This window comes from Callithrix jacchus, chromosome 13, assembly GCF_049354715.1.
Source record: "Callithrix jacchus isolate 240 chromosome 13, calJac240_pri, whole genome shotgun sequence".
Classification (NCBI taxonomy): Eukaryota; Metazoa; Chordata; class Mammalia; order Primates; family Cebidae; genus Callithrix; species Callithrix jacchus.
The window spans coordinates 105,102,907-105,120,392 of record NC_133514.1 but is presented as its reverse complement, the minus strand read 5'-3'; the positions used below and the strand labels follow the sequence as shown (position 1 = coordinate 105,120,392).

Below are 17,486 nucleotides of genomic sequence, written 5' to 3'. Positions count from 1 at the left end.
TGTCTGAAGTCTTATTTTAAGTGTGCTGGCTGTGACCCACCATAGTAATTGTTTTTTGTGTGTGAAGCACTGAGTTCACTGACTAGCACATAGTAATCTCTCAACCAATGCTAGGTGTTACTGAATTTAATTCATCTCTTGCTTTGCTTTCCTTGATACATCTACTTTGTGAGAAAAAATAATAGAACATCTTTCAGGTATTGTTTAAAAAAGATTTTTCAGTTAACTATTTCAGTTGCTTATTTGTCCTTATATGCCTTACCTTTATTGCTTTTAAGTCTGTTTTTTTTTTTTTTTTGGAAAAATAACCTGAGCTATGTTAATACTAATGGTAAGCTCGTGTTTGCTATTTGCAGGGAATCCTTCCTGTGGATTATCTTAACAACACTGATATCTTCCAAGCAGAGAGCATGTTTACAAATGCAGTACAGATTCTTGAACAGTTCAAGGTAAAAAAAAAAAAATTTCAAAGGCACACATAAAAATGGACAATACTACAATTTAAAAATTGAATATATTAAGCAAAAATATATGTGTTTGATTTTGTGTTTTAACTATTTCTGATAATTTATCTTTTTTTTTTTTTTTTTTTTTGAGACAGAGTTTCCCTCTTGTTACCCAGGCTGGAGTGCAATGGCGCGATCTTGGCTCACCACAGCCTCCACCTCCTGGGTTCAAGCAATTCTCCTGCCTCAACCTCCTGAGTAGCTGGGACTACAGGCATGCACCACCAGGCCCAACTAATTTTTGTATTTTTAGTAGAGATGGGGTTTCACCCTGTTGACCAGGATGGTCTCAATCTCTTGACCTTGTGATCTGCCCGCCTCAGCCTCCCAAAGTGCTGGGATTATAGGCGTGAGCCACTGCTCCTGGCCCCTATAATTTATCTTTAAATTTTATGTATTTGACTTGTGTTTCACATTTCTAAAGTGTAGATTCTGTGGCTTAGTGTGAGGGCATAACATTTCTTTGAGGAGTGTCACTGAATGTAAGATTATCACATATGCTTTCAAAAACTACAAGTCAATTTTTAACTGTTAGAATTTGCCTCATAGAAGTAGTATCAGAGAGTGCAACATTTCTTGTCATTCCATGTACATTATGAGATTCCTTAAGAATTTAAAGACATGACCCTTTGACTAAAACCTTCTGTTATTCTTAATGCTTTTAAGAATGAGCGGTTTGGCTTGTTTTGTTTTCAGAGTTAAGGAAGTACAGTTTTAATTACCTTATAGTATGTTACTTTGCAAGATTGATATGTTTAATTTTCAGCTTATTGAGGTAGAAATTATTAAATTTTTCTTTAAATATTCATGAAATAATATAGTAACATAAAATTCCATTTATTTTCAAAGTGGTTAATCATCCCTAAAGAATCATTTTAGTGTGTGTTTATATTTCAAAATGAAATTCATTAATTTTTTTCTCATTTATAATATTTTCATACTCGGTTCCCAGGTGAAAATGACTCAGAAAAAAGAAGCTACTTTACCATTTTTGTTTACACCATTTAAGTAAGTCCCTTACATTTTTTTATTAACTTGAAGGAAATAATTTTTCACTGAGTTTGCAGTTTTTCACTGAGTGATAGGATTAGTTTACTTATACAGTTTGCCTTTTTGTATGCATTAGTGTAAACTCCAAATTGAAATCTTCTTCTATGACTGTTGTTAAATAATGGGCCGGATGCTAGATACCTCTGAATGGCTGGAAGAGGGGATGGGGGAATGGAGAGATCTATGAGAAATATTAAGGAGGTGAACTCCACAGGGCTTGATGTGTTGGCTAGGAAGGGGTGGGGGCAGGAAAGAGTATGACTTCCTGGTTCTTGGCTTGGTTGATTAGGAAGAGGCTGGTAACCTATGGCTTACTGAAAGAAGAACTAGTTTAAGAGACAAAGATGAATGCTACTAAATTCAACTTACATTTGAAGATATCAGTTAATTAATTAGAAAGATGGGCTTGGATCTCAGAAGGTGTGTGTTGCTTGTGAAGATTTTGAAAGCCATAAGAATAAAGATAGGCTGGGTGTGGTGGCTCATGCCTGTAATCCCAGCATTTTGAGAGACTGAGGCAGGCAGATCTCTTGAGCTCAGTAGTTCGAGACCAGCCTGGGCAACATGGTGAAATCCCGTCTCTACTGAAAATATAAAAATTAGCCTAGCATAGTGGTACATGCCTGTAGTCCCAGCTACTTGGGTGGCTGAGGCAGGAGAATTGCTTGAACCTGGGATGTGGAGGCTGCAGTAAGCCAAGATCATGTCACGGCACTCCAGCCTGGGTGACAGAGTGATACCCTGTCTTAAAAAAAAAAAAGCAATAAAGATTGTGGTGGTGGACTCTGTTACACAGGTAGGAGGCTCTGAATTCTGGGAGACATCAACTCCTATTGTGGGTGGGTGTATTAGAGTTCTCTGGAGGGCACAGGTAATAGGGTAGATGAATATATGAAGGGGGGAGTTTATTAAGGAATAATGACTCATATGATCACAAGGTGATGTCCCAGAAAAGGCTGTCTGCAATATGAAGAGCAAGGAAACCAGTCTGAGTCCCCAAACCTCAAAAGTAGGAAAGCCGTCAGTGCAGCCTTCAGTCTGTGGCCAAAGGCCCGAGAGCCCCTAGCAAACCACCAGTGTAAGTTCAAGAGTCCAAAAGCTGAAGAATTTGGAGTCCAATGTTCAAGGGTAGGTAGCATTTGACACAGGAGAAAAATGAAGCTGGAAGACTCAGAAAGTCTGTCCCTTCCACGTTCTTCTGCCTGCTTTATTCTAGCTGTGCTGGCAGCTGATTAGATGGTGCCCATCCAGATTGAGGGTGGGTCTGCTTCTCCTACTCCACTGACTCAAAAGTTAATCTCCTTTGGCAATACTTTCACAGACACACCCAAAAACAATACTTTGCCTCCTTCAATCAAGTTGATACTCAGTATTAACTATCACAATGGGCAAAGAAGAGAGCCGACTATGGTGAGCAGCATATTTTGCTGTCCCAGGTCCAGGAAGATATTTTCTTTGAATCAGGAAAGGGAAGATCTGGGTCACAGACCTGAAATCTGCACTACTGACTGTATATGTGAGCTTGCATCTCTGAGGTTCACATTCAATTAGCAAGGATTTTGCTATTGACCAATTAAATAGAAATTGTTTTATCTATGAGTTTTAAGGATGCAATTGAATGACTTCACTGGAATTATTTTTGACAACTTATGTTACACTAGTGTGATAGTCATAAATTAGAAAGGTACGAATAGAAAGTCATAAATAGTCATAAATTAGAAAGGTAGTCATAAATTAGAAAGGTGAGCCACTTGGGCATGGTGGCTCATGCCTGTAATCCCAGCACTTTGGGAGGCCGAGGAGGGCGGATCACAAGGTCAGCAGTTCAAGACCAGCTTGGTCAATATGGTGAAACCCCGTCTCTACTAAAAATACAAGAATTAGCTGAGTGTGGTGGCTGGTGTCTGTAGTTCCAGCTACTCAGGAGGCTGAGGCAGGAGAATCTCTTGAGCCTGGGAGGCGGAGGTTGTGGTGAGCCAAGATCGCACCACTGCACTCCAGCCTGGGCGACAGACAGAGACTTCATCTCAAAAAAAAAAAAAAAAAAGAAAGGCATAAATACTGTATTTATTGTATTACCCTCTGAAAAATATAGCTGTATACTTGAGTTTCTATGTGTGTATAGAAGTTACAATCACCCAAAATTGATTACTCTAAATGTATTGTTAGGATATTATTTGCATCTCTTATGCTAATTCTAATTTTCTTTTATTGTAGTATAGTAGAATTGAGATTTGTTAATGGAATTAGTTCTGAGGAATATGTAAGTGTTCATATGTTTTTCAAGAAATATTGATTGAATAGTATGTGTTTTGTGGATATAGCAGTGAACAGAATAGACAAAGGCTTTGCATTCATAGGGTTTATTTGCATGGTAGCAGCACAGGCAAACTATAACCAAATAAAGAAGTGAATAAGAAATACATTCGCAATTCATTTTATCACGAAAATACACAGGCTGTTGAAAGTGAGAATAAGTGAGGGTTACTTTAGACCAGCCACTTTAGAAAGGCTGGTTAGGAACCTGGCCAATGTGGTAAAACCCTGTCTCTGCCAAAAAATACAAAAATGAGCCAGGCATGGTGGCACCTCCCTGTAATCCCAGCTACTTGGGAGGCTGAAGCATGAGAATCACTTGAACCCGGGAGGCAGAGGTTGCAACAGTGAGCCAAGATCCCACCACTGCACTCCAGCCTGGGCAACAGAGCGAAACCCTGTTTCAAAAAAAAAAACAAAAAAGGAAAGGCTGGTTAGGGAAGGACTCTTGAGCAAGGGTTCAGGTACACACTGCCCCCACTTTTTCACTTGGTGTGGTAACTAATCATAACCCTCCCTTACTTTGATGTTCAGTATCTGCCTGCACATACATATTGAGAGGTACTACTAGCTTTGTGTCCTCTGCGGGCCTGGCAGGGTGGCTGACTTCCATGTGCTGGCTCACCCACCCTGGAGCAGAGTGGCCAGCCCTGCCTGTAGACCTGTCTGGCTAAAAATCACCACTTGTGATTTTTATAATCTGCAGTATGACCAAAAAGATCTAAGGTAATATGAGAAATGGACTCTTGAAGGCATATGAAATTCAAGGAACAGAACCAAGCCTAAAAACATTAAAATTCTCAAAATATTAAGGAACTATTACATCTATAAAACAAAAGCAGCATTAACGTTGCAAAATGCGGAAAGGGGTACCAGATGCATTAAAAGTAACTTTTACATTTAATAAAATAAATATTTCAAAAGAAGAATGCAGCAAAAATACTTAAAGATAAATTATACAAGAATGGTCCAAATGAGAGGCAGATTCTCTAAATTAGAATAGGAAGTGAGAAGACCTCAAGCTAAACAAAATGAATTTTAAGTAATAGATGGATTAGTAAGAAGCTGGAGGAAATTAAGGACATGATACGTGGGAAGATAGAAAGCATACATTTTTCTTCATGCTTCTCCCGCCAAAAAGACAATGACAATCAGAAACTTAAGGGAAAAAGAAACATTTCAAACTTTATAAGAAAGTTTGTTTCAAATGTGAAGCACCTTGTGGCATGATTTTGAACAGTTGCTAGGAGTGTGAGAAAGGGAATTCATTTGAGCATTGTTGCATAGATCAAGGCGCTAAATAGAGAAGATCCAATTATAGCATAAAACGTTGTTTTTTAGTGAACAGTATTTAAATAGTCATGATGATATAAATATTAGTGTTCAGCTTTTAGAGCCCAATCCTTGGACAAAGCAGGGAGGAATGAATTATGATTACAGAGTAGAATGCAAATGTTACCAGCCTTGAAAATGTGCAGATACAGTTAACAGGTTGGAAGGCAGGGAGGGAAGGAAATGTACATGGAATAGTAGTGGTGCTATTGTCTTCATGAAATAGAATATGGAGAATTTAATCTTTAGTTGAATTAGTCAGAGGTTTAGGTATTAGATTATTAAAGTAACCAAGGTCGTCAAAAGGGTAGGTAAAAATGTGACATAGCCAAATTGAGTCAGGCGGAGAGCCAGAGACAACAGGGAGTCAACAAAAAGTACCCCGTCATCAAGTCAAGAAATAGTAAGAAGAGCATGTTTTTTAAGAATGTAGGCAACTACCAGAATAACTAAAAACAAACACATGTAAAAGGTTTTGGTCTGTGTTGGTGAACTAAGAAATGAAAAAGAATTATTATGCCATTGTGTACTTTTTGATTTTTTAAAAATATGTGCATATGTTGTTTTGATAAAACATTTTTAAAAATATGGTTATCAAAATAAGTAGATATTCTAATCATTGGCACAAATTCAGTAGAATATGTAATTGGCAAAAGATACTATTCATAATAGAAATAAAATACCCAGCAATAAAATAATGAGAAATGTATATTGTAGAGAAAACTATCAAATTTTATTAAGGACATAAGAGACAATATAAATAAACAAATGTTGGATAGTACTGTTCAATATTATAAAAATGTCAATCCTCTCCACATTATTTACTGAATATAGTATTACAACAAAAGGATTTTTGTATAACTCAAAAACATAATTTTAAAATTTATATCAAAAATAAATTCTCAAGAATAGTTTAGTGTTGAGAAAGAAAACAAGATAAGAGATTTGCTCTGCTAGGTAACAAAACGCATTCTAAAGCTAATATAACTATTTAAAAATGTAATATTGGTGCAAGCTAATCATATGGGTTAGTGGAACTGATTAGTTTGTACATAAAGAGACGAGATTCACTTGTCTATAACATGCACCTGGACTTATGATGGGGTTATGTACAAATAAACCAACCCATCCTAAGTTGAAAATATTGTAAGTGCAAAATGGATTGAATACACCTAACCTACTGAACATCATAGCTTAGTCTAGCTTACCTTAAATGTGCTCATAACACTTGCATTAGCCTACAGTTGGTCAAAATCATCTAACAACATAAAGCCTATTATCTAATAAAGTATTGAATATCTCATGTAATTTATTGAATACTGTATTGAAAATGAAAAACAAGATGATTGTATGGGTACTCAAAGTATGCTTTCTACTAAGTACATATCACATCCATGCTAGCCGAAAAATCCTAAGTCAAACTCTCTTAATCTGGGGACTGTCTGTATAGGGGATTTGGTTTTGACTAAAGATCATGTTTCAAATCAGTAAGAGAAGGTTTTTTACTAAGAAAATTAGCTATTCATTTGGAAAAAATAAGGCTGGCTCTTGTAATCCCCCATTCATAAAACTAAATTCCACATTGATTAAAGAACTAAATATTTAAAAATAAGTGAAAGTGTAAGGTCTATAAAACATAAAATTTAACAGTTACATGTAAAAGATATTAGCTAGCATCTTAATCAGAATTTTATTTTATCATTATTATTATTTTTTATAGAGATGGTGTCTTCCTATGTTGCCCAAGCTTATCTTGAACTACTGGGCTGAAGCAATCCGCCTGCTTTGGCCTCCCAAAGTGCTGGGATTACAGGCATAAGCTACTGTGCCTGGCCATAATCAGAATTTATTAATTATATTAGTTATATAAAATTGGAAAATGCACCAGAGCCAGGTGGAATGCAAATTGAGAATTATTTTTTAAATCATTTAGGGAGATGTGAACCACATAAATTATGTGTTAAATTATTTTTAACAGTATTTACTTTTACCCATTAAAATTTTTTATTCCTCCTTTGAGGTATTTTGAAATAGATATATTTGAGGGCACTGACTAAGTGTTAGCTCTGCATTACAGGTCTTTAATGTTTGTTATTATCAGAAAAAACAGTTACCATCATTTGCTGAGTACCATTGACCCTTTATTTCTTTAGTCCAGTGGTTTTTTTCACATCCACATCGTATGTTTCTTTTTAATCACTTTTATATATGCACATAATGTCAGCATATCTTCTTAGAAACTATATAAAGTAATATTGGCCCATAAACATAAAAGATGAAAGAATACTGTTGTCACACATACTTTTAGCAAAACAGATAACTCAGGTTCTTTTTATAAACTATTATGTGATAAAGTCTTTCCTTTTGTTAAATCATTTTTTTTGTTCTTAGAAATATATTGTTCACTTGTCTGTTCTTAATTTGGGAAAACTAGGACACTGGCATCTGAAAATGAATAGTATTAAAATTTTACTGACATGATTGATTTCACCAGCATCATTAGATTTTAGTTTAATAATATCTTCACCATTGCTTCCATTGTCTTGTTCAATCTTTTCTAGCATAGTTATGAGTAACTGGTGAATAATAAAATAATTCCTAGGGTAATGAAATAGCAAATGTTTCAGGACATAGAAAAAATAAAATTGCCAAGATTCTTTATCTTAGACTTGTAAAATGGTCTAACAAGTCCATATGGTAATTGCATATCCTATTTTTTTTTTGCAAAAATAAGAAAATCTTTTCTTTGATATTTTAAAGATCTCTAAAATAAAAGTCATAAAATATCTATTCTGACAAATAATACTGCTAAAGCAAAACAAAACCTAAAGCTAATAATTGGGTCCAGTAGAACCTGATGGTGTGCTAAATGATGACCAGCAGGTGGGGCTACATGACCGGGAGAAGCATAAAAGGATCACCCATGTGTAAAAGGAGGAAAAACACTATGTTTAAAAGTGTAGAGGCTGGAGTAAGACAAGAAATAATTTAAAAGAAAAAATGCCACAGAATAACAAAAAAGCAAAAGGGATCTCTTAGGAGACATCTTCGGGAGAAATATGGAATTAAGAAGGAGATGTATACCTTGCCAATAGGAGCAAAAGTATTTGTTATTTTTTTTATTTGAAAATTACTATATAAATTTAGGAAACGAATTTTAACAAAAAATTATATTTGCTACTAAAATGGCAACAATATTTTGTTTCTCTAATAAAATTTGTTTCTTGTAGCTGATAAAGGTCCTTCCTTTAGACCAAATTTAAATACTAACTTGTATGTGAACCTTTCTACCAGTTTACCCATCTGATTTACTATTTATAAGAAACATAATTTTCTGCTTCAAAACTGAAATTTATCTTTTAAAAAAACTTTTGTGCGTCACGTACATACATAGAGAAATATTTATTCACTTATGACATGAAGGTTGATGTGATTCTTTATCATTGATCATTCTAAAGGAATGAAAATTATTCCAGAGATAAATTTCTATTCTGCTTTTTCTGTCTTTATACTCTTAAAATATTTTTCCCGTTAAATAGACAGTCTAAAAAGGAATGGACAAGTATCACTGACATTTTAGGTCATGTGTAGATGCAAGTAAAAAAAACTTGTAACAAAAATCAGAGTAGGAAAGGGCAACGTTTTAGGGAGATCTTGTCCTCGAAACACTTGTTGACCCTGAGTAATCGATAAAATCCTTAATAATCCTAAAATGTAGTTAATTTTTTTCTATGGTATTCAAGTAACCACGAAAATGAATAGTAACAATTACAGCGAAGTAATGTGCACATATTAAGACAATATTCATTTCTCTCATTTTTTAACTTAAACATAACACGTTATAGACTCTTTTAAAACTTGATATTTTCAACAAAAACGATATTGTCAATAAAGGAAACGTTTCCTCACAAATTACTATGTAGAATGTTGTATTTCAAGCATGTTGCTTTTTAAGTTAATATTCCATTCGTTTATTCATATCTGTAACTATGCATAGATTAAAGGGAAAATGAACAATAAATGGTAAAACCTAACTTTTCCATTTGGGCAGTTGATAGGAAATTAGTTTTCTAGGGTTGCCATAACAAACTACACAACCTACATGGCTTAGCATAACAGAAATACATTCTTTCACAGTTCTAGAGAATAAAGTCCAAAATGAAGGCTAGAAGTCCAAAATCAAGGTGTCACCAGAACCATGCTCCCTCCAAAGGTTTTAGAGCAGAATCTTCCCTTGCCTCTACCTAGTTTCTGGGGGCTACAAACAATCCTTGATTTCCCTGGCTTGTAGCTGTATCATTCCACTCTCTCTGTCTGTCATCATGTGGTCTTCCTTGTGTCTCTGTCTCCAGATCGCCCTCTCAAGGACCCCAGTCACTAGATTTAAGATTCACCCTAATTTGGTATTAATGTGCGTTAGCTTGATGATGTCTACAAAGACGTTATTTCAAAATCAGGCCACATTCCCAGATACCAGGAGTTAGGATCTTTTTGGGGGACACAATTTAACTCTCAACATAAATCAATAGTTTATATCTGTCATTATTTCTGCCATTGCAGAGTAATTATCTACAATGCTTCGTTGATTCACTTAACCATTATTGGTTGTTTTCCTACTGTGTCCCAGGCACTCTACTGGATGTTGGGAAAGATAGACATAGTGCCTGTCCTTGGACTCAAAGTCTGATGGGAACATGTAGACAGTATAGTAAATGATACAGCATGATAAGGGATAGTTCAATGTATTGTGAGTGGCAGTTTGTTTTTGTAAAAACACTTGAGGAGCACCATACCCACAGATGAGGGATGCAAATTTATAGGAAGTAGGGAAGTTAAACAAGACAACTTCATTGAAAGTGGTGTTCAGAAGAGGACTTTTGATTTGTTGATGCCTCAGAGAGCAGCTGAGATAGAGATGCAAGAAGTCTTCAGCTCAACGCACTTCTGAGGTGGTAAAAGCCAAACGACCAGCCTTCATTAACTTGACACTAATTGCTGTGGGCTGCAGTGGGTCTGAGACAGGTAAGAATGTGGACTTACTTTCCCACCTGTAGATAGGTAAGAAGGTGGGAAAGTATGGCACATCACTTTTACCTGTTGACAGGTAAGAAGGTGGAAAAGTATGGCAGTGATGTGCTAGCAAGAGGCTCAGCTCTCTGAGAGGGAGAAAACTCCCATTAATAGCCTTTGCCAATTTCAGTGGTATAAATACGCTTACCCTCATCAGTTGCAAGCTACCAAGGATGATGCAACTAGAGAAAGGGAAGAGATGTACACCATCTGCTCTTGGGAGCAGATGTGAGCAGGCCTCAGCATGCTGCTGAGGGAGGGAGAGAAGGGCATAAGGAATTTGAGGCAAGGGGAGAGAAAGCCAGGGGTTGAGAGCTGATAGACAGTGTTTTCCAATGTTTGTTTTGGATTGTCCTTGGGAAGGAATTTTGTAGTGAGTAGGGAGATCTGTATTTCCAATGAAACATCTTTGTATATTTATATTTTAATATTTCTTTATGATGACTTCTTATTTTAAAGCCACATAGAAGAAATTCAGTAGTTTTTTTTTTTTTGCCTTACATTTTTCATGTTAAATATATTAAAGAAAATGTATTTTAGCTAAGGGACAGTGGATGCAAATGTAAATAATAAAATATTACAGCCCTCTAGAAATAATGGGCTTATAGAACTTAATGAATATTTTAAACATTTTATTAAAATAATTTAATGACTCAAAGCCCACTTTGGTAATGTGAAAACAAAGGATAATTTTTTTCTCATATCAACCTAAATGAACTCTTCTACCCTTTCTTTTCTTTTTGTCTTGATCTCTGTGGCTGCATGTGAGTATCCAGCTATGCCCTGAGCCAACATTGTATCTGTGCAGTGATTCTGGAGTTGGGTACTTTTTCCTCTTGATCTCTTAGGGATCCCATCTGTTCTAAAGTTCCTTGTTTACATGTAAAATACTCTCTGTGGCCCAGTGGTTTTAATTATGTTACTAGCTCTGCGGTCTGATCATTTAGGAGTTTTTTTGGCATTCCTCCTGGCTGACCTCCAGCCATTTCATTGTTTATACTTTTTACCACAAGCAAATCTCATCATCTCCAAAGATGATTTCCCTGAAAGCTGTCAGTTTGCCACACCAGTAGCAAGTGTCTGAAAGGAGGGGAAGAAAATAATCAAATCCTTTCCCCAAGTTTGAAATTCAGGAATTTTACGTTTTTGGTTGTAATGTCATGAATAGTATTTTTTTAAAAATGTATAGTTGTTTTATATATGATATTTTAAAATTCAAGAATAACTTGTATGGGAATTATAAGTTGTTTTTGACATTTTAAAAGTGGGAATAAAAAATATTTTAGAAGATAAATATCCTAAACTAAGAGTTAGAAAATTCCATGAGGATTTTTTGGTATGTTTGTTGGGATGTTTTCCACGTGTAATTACCCATGCATTTTCTTGTTGGGAGAATAGTTCCATGTATTTTAATTGCCATTTCCATCATCAGTCCTATCCTTTCCTTCCACTTGTTATATATATTTGGTATAGCCTGGATAATTGGGCAAAATGCTACAGAATATAGGTCCCAGCTACTCAGGAGACTGATGTGGGAGAATCACTAGAGCTTAGGAGGTCAAGGTTACAGTGAACCTCAATCATGCCACTACATTCCAGCCTGGGTGAATAAACAATACCCTTTCTCAAAAAAAAAAAAAAAAAAAAAAAAGACTGTTGTAGTTGTTCAAGCAAATGATGAAGTCTTGCACCATTACTTTCCTCATGATTACCTGCTCACAATTATTATGTACTTAGTGTATGCAAGGAACTGTTTTAAATAATTTACCACTGTTAGCTCATTTAATTCTTACAACAGCCCTATATGGTGGGTACTGTTATTACCGATACCTTGGCTACAGTGGTTTGACTTAGGCTTTTTTAACTTTATGATGGTGTGAAAGCTATCCGCATTCAGTAGAAACCATCCTTCAGTTACTGTATTCAGTGAATTACATGAGATATTTAGCACTTTATTATAAAATAGGCTTTGGTTAGATAATTTTGTCAAACTGTATCCTGATATAAATATTGTGAGTACATGTAAGATAGGCTAGGTTAAGCTATGATATTCAATAGGTTAGGTGTATTAAATGGACCTTGACTTAAGATATTTTCAACTTATGGTGGGTTCTTTGGGACGTAGCCTCATCATAAGTTGAGGAGCACCTGTAATCCCATTTTCACATGAGGAAATTGAATCAGAAAGATACTTTCCCCAAACAACAGAATTAGTAGACATTGAAGCTAAAATGGAACCCAGGCAATCTGGCTCGGAAGCCATCACTAACCAGATTAAGATATATCCTGCCCAGTGTCCTCCTTGAGAAATATTGCTTTAGCATTGATAAGATAAGAATGGAAGGAAGTTAGGAATTTAAAATATAATGGAGGTTAAATCATTAAGCCCCAAGCAATGGCCAGGTGTAAGAGAAAGGGGAAAGGTAGAAGTGTGAAATTGCCTGCTTTGAGAGATGCTGGAATCTCAGGAGAAGGGGCAGGTTCACTTGTGGATCTGCTGAGTTTGAGCTCTGTAGAACAGCATCATCTGTGTACTGTACAGACAATTGGAAATCTGAGTCTATGGGTCAGGAGCATGAATCGGGCTCTAAATGTAGATTTTGGAAATTATCCATATACTAGTGTTAATTGATGAGGTGAGACTGGGTGAAATCCCTCAGTTAAGTATCCTAGAGGCTGGAATATTGGGCAAGGACAGAGAGAAAGCATAAGAAGTGCTAATATTGTTTTTCCCTATTTTTACATTTCGTAAAATGGATTTTTAATACATGATGAAACTGGGATTCAGAGACTTTAAAAAGTTCATATGAAGCTTCTAAGCACAGATAAGCATTTCATTACAGTGATATGTATGTTCCTTGATCATAGTTTATACTAGTTCTTTTGTTCCAGCCTAATAAATCACTCAGAACCTGTAACATAATTTTCTGTGGTAAAATTTTAGAAAAATGACATAAACTTGTCAGCTTGTAAACACTATAGTGTTTACCATGAATTCGTGGTGTCAATATTTAGTTTATTTGGGTGAATGTAGAAAAATGCATTGATCACTAGAAAGTATGATAAATTAATTGTTGGGGTCTGGCACGTCTGCTGGGGGGCTACTAACCTGCGGGAGTCCCCGAGACCACCAATGTAGATGTCTTGTTCAACCTGAGGGAGAGAGTGCACGGAAGTGAAAGAAAAAAGAAAAGCGGAGTCTGGGGGTCTGGCTTAGGCTATGTCCAAGCAGCAATTTTATTTTTGCAATATGTTCCATTATATACTTTTCTGAAGTTAATGTCATTTACGCCAGATCAACATACAGTAAGCAAGTTACGCCCACTAAGTTACGCCCAGTAAGTAAGTTAAGCCCAGTAAGTAAGTTACGCCCAGTAAGTCAAGGAAAGTAAGTTACACCCAGCAAGTAAGTTACGCCCAGTGAGTACTTAACAATTGTAAATACTTAAGTTAAGTCACAAGGTAAGCAAGTTACAGTTACACCCAGTAAGTTACCTAAGTAAGTTACCAAGTGTAAATACTTAAGTTAATATTTTACAATGAAGGTAACAAGGGTCCAAAATGAACACAATCAAGCAATAAACCATAAGGAGCCGAAAGTGGACACAATGCCTCCCAAGTCCTCATATCCATAAAGTAATGTCTTCTAATTATTTTGAATAGCATAGTCCCTCTCTCGGTTCCTGCTTTCCCTCAGCTCGACTCCCCTAACCGGGGATCTGTGTCCGGGCTCAAGCTCACTGTATGGCAAGGCCCATTTCCCTAGGGACCTCACATGGGAGCGATCCCCACAGATCCCTCAATTAATCATTATTTAAATTTTATATATGTTGAAAGAATCTTCTTAGGATGAACAGAGTGAAGTCTTATGGTATTTTGTGGTATATATCATAATATTTTTGAAACTGCTTTGGTTTGTTAATAAAAATAGAAACTGCATGGGTGAAAAACAAATATGTTGACTGATCCAGATAGTCTGGTTTTCAGATTTTTTCCTCATGCTGTTTTAATTGCAAATTGTTATAAAATTGAGTTATTAAAACCTTTGATGTGTTCTAGGAATCACCAGCTAGTAAGTCAGAAAACTTATAACTTTATTGTATTTCAGAGTTGTTATTAACATTTTCCAAATTATTCTTTGTGAGTATTGTATGATGTCATGAAAACACTGATTTCTCAAGTGTACTCAAGAGACATTAATATCTCACTAGGGAGCATTTATAAGCACCACTAGTTTATTATTCTATTATGTAATTGTATAGAGATTAATTTATCTGTCATCTTTGGCTTATGGAGATTTGAGTAAGCCTTTATTTTAAAGAATGATTTCCCCATTTTAAGACTTTAAGAATGAAGGTCATTATACCATTATAGGAATGCAGGTTATAACATTTATGACTATCCCAGAAAGGTGAGTTCACCCTATTTAAAAATGTTTAGGAATATTTTACTTTTATAGCTTTATTTAACATCCCATTTTAAAGCAAGACTTAATTTCAAACACAACCTTAGTATTTATCGAAGAAAAACAACTTCCAGTTAGAAATACTTTTTTCCACTTTTGAAATCAGCAAAAAAGATTTTTATATGATTATGTTGCTAAATGGATACAAATTGCTGTTGGTAGTATACATGTATATAATTAGTCTTTTGGAGAGTAAATTCCATACAATTGAGAACCTTAAAGTATTTAAAATATTGAACCAAGCAATTTTATCATTTGATATAGAACTTCAGGATGTGAATGTGAAAAAGTCTTTGCCCCAAGGTATTATTCATCCTAGGATTGCTTCTAATCAAAAAATAAGGAAAACCATGTAGTTGAACAATAATAATATGTCTACTAGATGGACTATGCAACCATTAAACATTTTTTCTGATTTCAGGTACTAATATGTCTTTGAATAATGTTTATAATATAATCATAAATGAAATGCAACTTATGAAGTTACACATTTGGTATGATTACAACTACATTAAAAATTGTATGTGTGTGTGTGTGTGTATGTGTGTGTGTAAAGGGAATTTAACCAAAAATGCTAATGTTAGTAAGATGTGTTCTGGCAGCAATTTTTATTTTTTACTCATTCTTTTTTGTATTTCATTATTACAGATAATTACATTTTTTGATGAGAAAAGTATTTTTTATAAGAGAAGCATTTCTGTAATTTACACTTTTCTGAAATAGGTTTACATAAAGGCACATAAAGAGACACAAAGTTTTTTAGCAAAGAAAAATAGGCAAAATGTAAAATAAATTTTGCCTGTTTTCCCATGCACACACATTGAAAGGAAACACAACAAAATTTCAAAGCATGTTAGAGAAAGCCCTAAGGCATATGATATCTGGCATTTGAAGAATTGCAGGAAGAGCAAAAGAGAGCAATAGGCAGGGGCCAGATCTCTCCTCATTGGCAGGTTCAGCATTTGTTCTTTGTCCTCAAAGTAGTGTGTTTTAAGGCATGGTCAGGTTTGCATTTTACACATAGCATTCACAGGTACCTGTGAGTTGTGTGAAGCACAACTTTAAATTATAAACCTGAGACAGTGGACGATCCAAGGTGGCCAAATAGGAACAGCTCTGGATTTCAATTCCCAGCGAAAACACAGAGGGCGAGTGATCACCGCATTTCCAAATGAATTTTTCCTGCCCAAAGACCAGGAGATTCCTGGGCAGAAAAGTGCCACGAGTCTCCAGCATGGTTGTTTCAGCTGGTGCAGTGAGTCTCCGCACAAAAACTCACACAAATCCAGGCGCTGTTTCAGCTGGCAACTGGAATGCCTGGGAGACAGAGTCACTTGTTCAACTGAAAAAAAGGGGGCTGAAGCAGGGAGCCAGGTGATCTGGCTCAGCTCATCCCACCCCCACAAAGACCAGCAATCTGAAACGCTCTGGATTGAGAGTTTCACAGCAAGCAAAGCTGGATCTGGGACGATCCAACTCTGTGAGGGGAAGGGTGTCCACCATTACCGAGGCAGTCCGCCACTACTGAGCAGTCTGCCACTACTGGGCAGTTTGCCATTACTGAGGCAGACCACCATTACCGAGGCAGTTCAGACTATACCCCTATAAACAAAACCGCAAGGAAGTTTACACAGCAGCTAGGCAGAGTCCACGGCAGCTCAGCAACGCCTCTGCTGGCAGACTCTAACTAGGCAACCTCCTCACTAGGCAAGGCGTCTCTGAAAAAAGGCAGCAGAATGACAGGAATTTATAAATAAAGCCCCACCTTCCTGGGACAGAGCACCTGGGAAAAAAAGGCAGTTATGACTTCCACTGCAGCAGACTTAAATGTACCTGCTCAGCAGCTCTGAACAGAACAACGGAGCTTACAGCTCAGCATTTGAGCTCCTACAAGGGACAGATTGTCTCCTCAAGCAGCTCCCCAACCCCTGTGTAACCAAAGAGACACTTCATACAGCAGAGCTCAGGCTGACATCTCACGGATATCCTTCTGGGACAAAGATAACAGAATAAGAAACTGGCAGTAACCCTTTCTATTCTGCAGCCACTGCTAGTGATCCCCAGGCAAGCAGGGTCTAGAGTGGACCTCCAGGAGTCCTAAGGCAGGAGGCCCTGACTATTAGAAGGAAAACTAAGAAAGAGAAAGAAGTAACTTCATCAGCAACAAAAAGGACGTCCACTGGGAGATCCCATCTGAAAGTCACCAACCACAAAGACCACAGGTAGATAAATCTACAAAGATGGGAAGAAACCAGTGCAAAAAGGATGAAAACACCCAAAACCAGAACGCCTCTCCTCCAAGGGATCACAACTCCTTGCCAGCAAGGGAACAAGGCTGGATGGAGAATGAGTCTGATGAATTTACAGAAAGAAGCTTCAGAGGTGGGTAATAGCAAACTTCTCTGAGCTAAAAGATCATGTTCTAACCCAACGCAAAGAAACTAAGAATCTTGAAAAAAGGTTTGATGAAATGCTAATGAGAATAAACAGCTTAGAGAGGAATATAAATGAATTGATGGAGTTGCAAAACACAACACAAGAACTTTGTGAAGCATACACAAGTTTCAATAGCTGAATCAACCAAGCAGAAAAAAGGATATCAGAGATTGAAGATCAACTCAATGAAATAAAATGAGAAGGCAAGATTAGAGAAAAAAAGTAAAAAGAAATGAACAAAGCCTCCAAGAAATATGGGATTATGTGAAAAGACCTAATCTACATTTGATAGGTGTACCTGAATGTGACGG

The 17,486-nt window shown here is 36.3% G+C and overlaps 1 protein-coding gene across 11 annotated transcripts in view; it reads left to right on the top strand.

The window, feature by feature from the left end:
• PIGN (phosphatidylinositol glycan anchor biosynthesis class N) overlaps positions 1 to 17,486 on the top strand; it is a 143,264-nt gene that overhangs the window by 43,531 nt on the left and 82,247 nt on the right. For all 11 annotated transcript variants that reach the window (XM_035271293.3, XM_035271286.3, XM_078348254.1 and 8 more), the window contains 2 exons: positions 357 to 449; positions 1,459 to 1,514. In XM_035271293.3, the coding sequence (XP_035127184.3) occupies positions 357 to 449; positions 1,459 to 1,514 (149 nt within the window). The remainder of the gene's footprint in view (positions 1 to 356; positions 450 to 1,458; positions 1,515 to 17,486) is intronic.